At 38.6% G+C, this 9,599-nt stretch overlaps 1 protein-coding gene across 1 annotated transcript; it reads right to left on the bottom strand.

The window, feature by feature from the left end:
- Positions 1 to 1,159: 1,159 nt before the first annotated feature.
- LOC130981498 (zinc finger BED domain-containing protein RICESLEEPER 1-like) lies at positions 1,160 to 2,083 on the bottom strand. The gene has a single exon (XM_057905093.1). It carries the CDS (start codon positions 2,081 to 2,083, stop codon positions 1,160 to 1,162), a length of 924 nt encoding a protein of 307 aa, XP_057761076.1.
- Positions 2,084 to 9,599: the final 7,516 nt, after the last annotated feature.

Raw genomic sequence — 9,599 nt, forward strand, 5'->3', positions numbered from 1 at the left:
TGTATTTTTCTACGGTGGAGTTTCTACACCTCATAGATTAAGGTGAGGAGCTCTATTGTTCCTCATGAACTAATGCAAGTATTATTGTTTCTCTTTCAAATTCACGCCTACTTCTTCTCCAAGATATACTCTCGTACTTAGTTTAGTTAAGTCAGAATGAAGGGGTGACCCGTGACAATCACCCACTATCTTCATTACTCGCTTAGCCAAGATCCACGTGCCTGACAACCACAAGCGGTCTACATGATGTTCAACGTAGTCATTGGACGACAGCAGGAGTATATTCTCTTGGGTCTCTGATCCATAATTTGCATCGTCTCTCCTGACAACAGAGCATCCGAATTTGAGATTAGAAACTTCGTGGTATAGGTTAGAACCAATAGACAACATTCTTGAGATCCGAAAAGTCTAAACCTTGTCTATGGTATTCCGAGTAGGATCTGGGAAGGGATGACTGTGACGAGCTTCAAACTCGCGATTGTTGGGCGTAGTGATAGTGTGCAAAAGAACCAATGGATCCTATTCCGACATAAGTGAGAATCGCAGATGATTAGCCCTGCGGTAGCTGTGCCTGGTATTTTTCATCCGAGACGAGAAATCCGACAGTTGATTAGCCATACAGAAACCGTAGCCGGACCATTTTCACTGAGAGGGATCTTACAACTTGCCATGGAAGGGAGCACGCATGATTGGATGAAGACAATAGGAAAGTAGAGGTTCAGAAGCAACAAAGAATCTCCAAACGCTTATCTGAAATCCCCACCAATGAATTACATAAGTATCTCTATGTTATTTTCCGTTTTATTTATCTTTTAATTATCAAAACCTCATAACCATTTGAATCCGCCTGACTGAGATTTACAAGATAACCATAGCTTGCTTCAAACCGTCAATCTCCGTGGGATCGACCCTTACTCACGTAAGGTATTACTTGGACGACCCAGTGCACTTGCTGGTTAGTTGTGCGGAGTTGTGAAAAGTGTGATCACAATTTCGTGCACCAACCCACTAAATAAGTAATGTCCTCTAATAAAATCAAATCTGCACACAAAAAAACTATAATTATAAATTTTAAAAAATTATAATTATAAGTTAAACTAAAACATTTTCTAAGTAAATCATATGATATATTTAAGAAACATTTAATATTCAATTTACCTTACTCGACCTTTTCAAGCTCGTCGAAATTCTCAGGTGCAAGAGAAGAGCAAAAGTCTCCTTTAAGCCAATCTTTGGTACATACAAGAGCTTCTACCATCTTAGGACTCAATGAGCTATGATATTGATCGATGATTCTTCCCCCCATACTAAAAGCAAACTCGGAAGCTACTGTTAAAACTCGTATAGCCAATATGTCCCGTGCCATATTTGCTAGGACAAAAAACTGATTCAAGTTAACCTTCCACCATCCTAGAATATCCAAAGGCTTATCATCTGGATCACAGTCTTCATTCAAATAATGATCAAGCTCAGATTTAGGATTGGATTTGCGACCAGTTGATCGGCGATATAACCCCATATCATAAATGTCTTTGCCTTTATCACTTGCACTCGGTTGGGAGAGGGTATCATCTTGGTTTCCTTCATCTGCACCTTGATATAAATTATAAAGTGAATGAAGACAAGAAGAAAACTTTGTCTTCAATTCACCGCCCACTTCCGCACCAAAAGAATTAACTAGGGACCACTCAACATAATCCAACTTATGGCAAGGATCTAGAGCTACGACAATTAACAACAACATGTTAATAGTTTTTGCATTTCCCCAATACTTGTTGTATTTTGCTTTCATCTTACTTGCCATAAGCCTTATGTTCAAATCATCATCATCACGATATTGTTGAATCCTCCTTCCAAGAGCAAACACCTCTTTCATGTATAAGTTACTAGTGACATAAGAGGATCCAGAGATGTGAAGGGTAGCATCGTAAAACATCTCTAAAAATGGTAAGATGGACTTAGCATAGTCCCAATCTTGAATTGAAGGTACCCTTCTTTCCTTGTTTAATTCTTCAACAAATTTTTTGTCTTGCATCTCTAATAGCTCAAATGCCTTCTGATGCTTTAAGGCTGCTACTAACATTAAGTATGTAGAGTCCCATCGCGTTTCAACATCTATGTAAACAAGACTCTTATGTGGAATATTCTCTTGTGCAATACATGCCTTGAACCTAGTTAATCTTGAATTTGAGGATCTAACTTACTTTACAGCATCCCGAATTCTGGTGACCGAATGATCAATCTCCTTCAATCCATCCTTCACAATCAGGTTTAAAATATGCGCACAACATCGCATATGGAGATACTCTCCATTCAAAACTGAACTCTTCCAAGAAATCTGCCTTCTTTGTAAATACGTAACTCCTACATCGTTAAACGATGCATTATCAAGTATCAAACTCAAGATCTTGTTCAACTTCTAGTTATTCAAGCAAGCATTAACATTTTGAGGCATAATCTCTCCCGTGTGGCCAGTGACTTGGCAAAAATTTAGTATTTTCTTTTGCAGCTTTCAATCCACATCAATAAAATGAACAGTCAAACACATATACGCCATATTCTGACACGAACTCTAGTTATCAGTTGTAAGACAAACTCTTCCTTCGTATTTGGAAAAGTATTTTTGAAGTTGAACCTTCTTTGTTTCATAGAGCATCAAGATATCACGTGCCAATGTAATACGTGAAAGAGTGTTGAATCCTGGTTGCAGAGCCACCGAATATTCTTTAAAACCTTGACTTTCTACAAATTGAAAAGGAAGTTCCTCGCAAATAAACATTGATATCAATTTTTCCCGGGTATATTCTGCATCAAACCTACCCACTTGTGCTTCTGGGCTAGGCGATGTGCCTGTTTTTTGTCGTTTGCCTCTATCTAAACTGGGTTTGCTTATGCAAATCTTTAAATGTAATCTCATTGCACTTGTTCCATTTCCGCACTTAATCACTTTCAAATAGTGTTGACATTGAGCCTTATTTTCATAATCTGATGTTCTCTTGAAGTGGTCCTAAACTGTTGATCAATTTTTGCGCTCAGATGATGTGGTTGGGAGAGGAGGTAATGTAGAAGCCAAATGCTCTGCAGACTCTGACATGGGAACATCACGATCGGCTACCTCATTCTGAATAAGAAGCCATAAAATCTAATTATTAAATAATTCAACAAAGCAAAGTTATCAAGCACAAAGCCAAGTTCAAACAATATATACATATACTTTGAAATTGATTACAGGGGTGTTCAAACGAATTAAATATTAGTCATAAATCACACCAAAATACAATGAAGTATCTCTCAAAATAAAATAATTTGAAAAATGAAAAAAATGCATTCTCTGTTGTCTTTTTTTCCATAGATAAAATAGAACCAACACAATTAAATATAACTATAGAGTTTAACAATAGTCAAAACAGAGGTCTGAAACCAAAATTACTTGCTTTTACTTTCGATAGATTTTATATATAACTAATTATTGAGAATACTCGCATAAAAAAGATAAAAGAATAGGAAATTGTTTTATCTTCACTTTGTATTAGAACTTTTAATTACAACAAAGTAACTGATTTAAGCATACAAATACTGATCCTTCCTAAGACAATTGCTAGAAGCACATCCAAAGTATATTATTATTAAGCAAAACAGAAGCAACCTATATTGTTCCTATAAGGATTAAAATCTAATAGCTGACCTAATCATATTCTAATAGTTGACCTAATCAATAAGGATTAATACCTATTTATATTTAAAAATGAAAGCATATTAAAAGAAATGGAGGCTGAGAGACCCTAAATTCACTCTTTGGGTGATGGATCAGGTGAGCCAAAACCTTCCTAGAAAAGCCAGAAATATTTGTTTTAATTTAAGGGTGGGCAAAACAGAGAGTTTGATTTATGATGGCTATAGCAGCCAGTATGACCTCTATTCAAGCTATGGTTCACAATTATAAGTTATAACAATAGAAATGGTACTGAAATATGGCATTACAAGCATTACTCTGAAGGGTCAAAACTTACATATCTTTAATGTAGATGGGAAATTGTAAGAACCGAATTTTTCACGGATAAAATTATTTAAATACCTAAATTAAATTCCAGAAAGTTAGAATGAGAATTTGGGGATTTAAATATAATTTTTGGACTCAGTAGGTTTTTCTGAGTCAGAAAACGTGTTCTCTGCGAAAAACCGTAAAAAATTACGAACCGATAGTTGAACCGGTTGAACCGATTCAAGTCTGCCCGGTACTGCACGAGAAAAAACAAAAACAGTCAAAAACCTTAGAAAAACATTAGAGATGAAAAACCGGGCGTTAGTGTTAAAGATTTTGGCCCAAAGTGGACCAAATGGACCAAAAACACTTAGTGGGTTAGACCGGACCCAAGTGGGTCCAAGTCCAATGTATATAACAGCTCATTCCACCCTCATATGGAGGAGGGGGCGCTGCTGAGTTGAGAAAGGGAGGAGAGGAAGAAGAAAACCCTAATCACCTCAATCTTCCCAAGCTCATATCTTGAGCTATAGAACTCCGATTTGTGTGCCGTTAGCGGCTACGTGTTCCTTGCGAAGAGCTCTACAAAACCCATCCAGGAAACTCTAGAGATAAGCTCGAAATCCTCCTGGTGCACAAAATTGTGATCATCAATGGCGCCATCAACATGGTACGCTCATTGCAATCTCAACTCTCTATCACAACTCCGCACAACTAACCAGCAAGTGCACTGGGTCGTCCAAGTAATAAACCTTACGCGAGTAAGGGTCGATCCCACGGAGATTGTTGGTATGAAGCAAGCTATGGTCACCTTGTAAATCTTAGTCAGGCAGACTCAAATGGGTATAGATGATATACGAATAAAACATAAAGATAAAGATAGAGATACTTATGCATATCATTGGTGAGAGCTTCAAATAAGCGCATGAAGATGCTGTCCCTTCCGTCTCTCTGCTTTCCTATTGTCTTCATCCAATCCTTCTTACTCCTTTCCATGGCAAGCTTATGCAAGGGTTTCACCGTTGTCAGTGGCTACCTCCCATCCTCTCAGTGGAAATGTTCAACGCACCCTGTCACGGCATGGCTATCCATCTGTCGGTTCTCGATCAGGCCGGAATAGAATCCATTGATTCTTTTGCGTCTGTCACTAACGCCCCGCCCTCAGGAGTTTGAAGCACGTCACAGTCATTCAATCATTGAATCCTACTCAGAATACCACAGACAAGGTTAGACCTTCCGGATTCTCTTGAATGCCGCCATCAGTTCTTGCCTATACCACGAAGACTCTGATCTCACGGAATGGCTGGCTCGTTTGTCAGGCGAGCGCTCGGTTGTCAGGCGATCAACCATGCATCGTGTATCAGGAATCCAAGAGATAAACATTAGAGCCTCGTTTGCTTGTAGAACAAAAGTGGTTGTCAGTCACTTTGTTCATAAGTGAGAATGATAATGAGCGTCACATAATCATCACATTCATCAAGTTCTTGAGTGCGAATGAATATCTTAGAATAAGAACAAGCGGAATTGAATAGAAGAACAATAGTAATTGCATTAATACTCAAGGTACAGCAGAGCTCCACACCTTAATCTATGGTGTGTAGAAACTCCACCGTTGAAAATACATAAGAACAAAAGTGATCATTGGCTCCGGCCCCAGAGAGGGAACCAGAAGAACCAAGATCTGATCTAAGAACTAGATGTCCAAAGATGAAAAATACAATAGTGAAAGGTCCTACTTATAGGGAACTAGTAGCTTAAGAATTACAAAGATGAGTAAATGACATAAAAATCCACTTCTGGGCCCACTTGGTGTGTGCTTGGGCTGAGCATTGAAGCATTTTCGTGTAGAGACTCTTCTTGGAGTTAAACGCCAGCTTTTGTGCCAGTTTGGGCGTTTAACTCCCACTTTGGTGCCAGTTCCGGCGTTTAACGCTGGAAATTCTGAAGGTGACTTTGAACGCCGGTTTGGGCCATCAAATCTTGGGCAAAGTATGGACTATCATATATTGCTGGAAAGCCCAGGATGTCTAATTTCCAACGCCGTTGAGAGCGCGCCAATTGGGCTTCTGTAGCTCCAGAAAATCCACTTCGAGTGCAGGGAGGTCAGAATCCAACAGCATCAGCAGTCCTTTTCAGTCTCTGGATCAGATTTTTGCTCAGGTCCCTCAATTTCAGCCAGAAAATACCTGAAATCACAGAAAAACACACAAACTCATAGTAAAGTCCAGAAAAGTGAATTTTAACTAAAAACTAATAAAAATATACTAAAAACTCAACTCAAACTACTAAAAACATACTAAAAACAATGCCAAAAAGCGTACAAATTATCCGCTCATCACCTCCCAGTTATTCTCTTCAAAATTTCGGGTATCTAGGGCTTTGGGCTAAGTGCGGTTTTGTGATTCTTGGTGCTTAGGTTCACTCTAATCCTTGCTTAGCTTTAGGTTTTGCCATCCAAATCTGTTGGAAAAGGTAAGAGGCTTTGATCTCTTGTGAACTTTTGATTTATGTTGAGCCCTAGGTTGATTTTGTGGTGATTTACATGTATATAGCTTGATTATTGTGAGTTTGAAGCTTGTTGGTGCTTGTTGGTGCTACATTGGTGGTTGGATTTTGGTTGAAAGCTCATTTGGTTCATATTGGGAATTGGCCAAGGTATGGTTTTGGTTTCCTCTAGGTAGTATATAATATTCATGGACACTTAGGCTAGTAACCCATAGGATAGGTTTGAATTAAAGGGATTGTTGGTGTGTTGAATGTTGATGAATGATGGTTTATGATGAGTTGATGAATGTTGGATGCAATTATGATGGGTTATAATGATATGATGATGTTGAATGATTGTGTGGATTAGAAAGATGGCTTGTTATGATAAAAGTGATGTTAAGGTTGATGAAATAGTAAATTTGAATGTGATTTGATGATGATGTAATATAATTGATGTTGAGGTGGAGAATAGTGAGAGGTGAAGGAAAAAGGGGTATTGTTGGTGTATTATGACATAGAGGGTTGATTTTGATGAAAATTGGAGTTTGGAATGGTTTGCGTTGATTTTGGTTATGTTTTAGAAAGGAATTGTAAAAATTGTGATTTTGGGTAAAAGTGGAATTTTGGTGAACTTTGTCTGATCATAACTTTTGCCTCAATTTTCAAAATTGGTTGAAATTTGTTTAGAATTAAAGATCTTTGAAAACCCTTTAAATCGGTATAAAGTTTGTGAAATTTGAAATTTTGTAGAGCAAGTTATGATCACTCAAAAAATTGGAGTTGAAAACTGAAAATTCAGCAAAGTTACAGAATTCTGAGTTTTCTGGTATGTGCGCACGCACAGCCTTGTGCGCATGCACACTCTGCGTAAATGGTGACCTCTGTGCACGCACAGACCTGTGCATTCACACATGCAGAGGCAGGCAATCTGCCTGCAGCGTTGGCAGAGGTTGTGCGTGCGGACACGAATGGGAAGTGTGCAATTTGTGCACACGCACACATTGGGAAGGCCAGTCTGTTGGGGGCACTGGCACATGTTGTGCAAGTGAATAGACCCTTATGAGTTTTGACACCTGTGCATACGCACACTTTTAAAAATTTTCTGGGCATGCGCACGCACACCCCTATGCGGATGCACACGCCCTGTTTCTCAAATTTTGCTTTGTTTTCAACTATTTCACCTTCCCGTCAAGGTTATAAGCTTCTATAACACCTTTTTAAGACTTTTGGACATAGTTTTGGGTGCTCAAACATGAGAAATGGTTTTAGGGTTTTAGACACTATTATTTGGAAAATGTTTGCAAACGCAGTACTAGGTTTCTATTGTACTAGGAAAGGTTTGATGATGTGTGATGAATGGTTGATGGATAAGATGCGAAATTAAAGAACCGAATTGTGCATGAGCAGTGGTTGAAAGGAGTCGAGGACTCTGAATGAAGTGATGGATCCATCTTGTACTAACAATGTTTTTGAAAACCACTGTATCACTTTTCATTAAGATTATGAGATGCTATGCACCCGGCAGGGGCCGAGGTTGGATCCCGCTTGTTGACGTAGCGGCGGCGGCGTAAGGGCGGTGGTTCGTCCCGCTTGTGCTTAGATGTGAGGTCGGTGGCAATAGATCCCGCTCGCATTCCTTCGGATCATCAGAGCGTACAGGCGCAAAACCCTGGATAGTGATCCGAGAATTATATCTCGGGGGTTCCCACACCATGAATCTGAAGGGCAACATCTCCATAGAGATGTGTCGGGTTGGCAGTTGAACCGACAATGTGATATCACATCCAGTAGAGCAGGCATTCATCATATGCATTTTCTACCCGTTTGTATGCTTTGCCGACTTGCCATTATTTCTCCCTATCTGTTAAACATGTTTAATTGCTACTTGTATTAATTGCTGTATATGCCTCTACTTGTGTTTTACTTGTATTGTATATACTTGTGCCTTGCTGGAGCTGAGGAGGTTTGGAAGGCGGTGGCGATGGGATCGCATGGCAGATCGGTTGGTGAAGGCTGTGGGACAGCGGTGTTTGATTAGAGTAGAAATTCCCTAAGATAGATCACCCTGTTATGGTTCTACGGTTTAAGTTGTACTAAGGAATTACATATTATGCTGTTTTGGTTTAGAATGCTTTAAGTTTGAACTCTTGTGATGGATATGGAGTCTAGGATTGCCTTTGGCGTCCCAGGGTCTTATATCCTAAATCACTGGGGACTGTTACCATACTGAGAACCTCCGGTTCTTATACCATATTCTGTTGTTATTTTTCAGATGCAGGTCACAACCCACCGGGGTGAGTTGTTTGGATGGTGACAGAAGCGGAGGATCTTGTTATTCTTGGAGTCATTTGATTTGTTTTGTTTACATATCTCTCACTTTTGTATTTTTTTTGGCCTAGAGGCTTGTATTAGAGAGAGAAACTTGTATAAGCCATTTAGACTTTTGTGTCCTTTTGTCGGTATATTTGGCTAGCCGGCTTAAACTCCGCGAGCCGTGGCTAGTCTCTTATGATATTACATTATTATACTATTATTTTTGTTTATATCTCATCTGTTCCTTGTGCTTTAAGTTAGACGTTTCGTTAGATCGTTTTGCGCTTTTAAATCCTATTTTTGAACTATATCCTTCATCAGGCTTCTAGATAATATTATTCCTTCTATATATATCATACGTATGAGCTTAGAACTATTGTAATCCTTAACTAATCTTTGCTTTATGACGTGGGGGTAAAGCTTAGGGTAATCAGGGTGTTACAGATACCATGATTCCATCAATAATCAAATCACCCTTTCTAACAGTAAAAGAGGGTTATACATAATCCTAATCTTTTGTTATGTAAATTATGAAATATTTAATTTAATCTAATTTGATGTTTTGTTATCATAACCTATTGGGTTTGGAGATAATAATTTTGAATCCAGATATGGGTTTGGAGATTTAATCTATCATGTTGACGCCGCCCTGTTCCACCTTCTGTATTTTGTTGAACCAAATGAACAACATTTAGTTTTTGAATTCTGGTTATGTAAATGGCTTTGGCAATTCAAGTGCATATCAGTTCCTATTTTTCTGTGATCGAGCTTTTATTTTGTTTTACTTTATTTGTCAATCATATGAAAAATCATTATT

Source organism: Arachis stenosperma, chromosome 1, assembly GCF_014773155.1.
Source record: "Arachis stenosperma cultivar V10309 chromosome 1, arast.V10309.gnm1.PFL2, whole genome shotgun sequence".
In the NCBI taxonomy this organism is placed as follows: domain Eukaryota; kingdom Viridiplantae; phylum Streptophyta; class Magnoliopsida; order Fabales; family Fabaceae; genus Arachis; species Arachis stenosperma.

Bases quoted from the DNA above. Each gene is read 5' to 3' on its own strand.
- LOC130981498 (XM_057905093.1), bottom strand. From the start codon at position 2,083: ATGTTAGTAGCAGCCTTAAAGCATCAGAAGGCATTTGAGCTATTAGAG.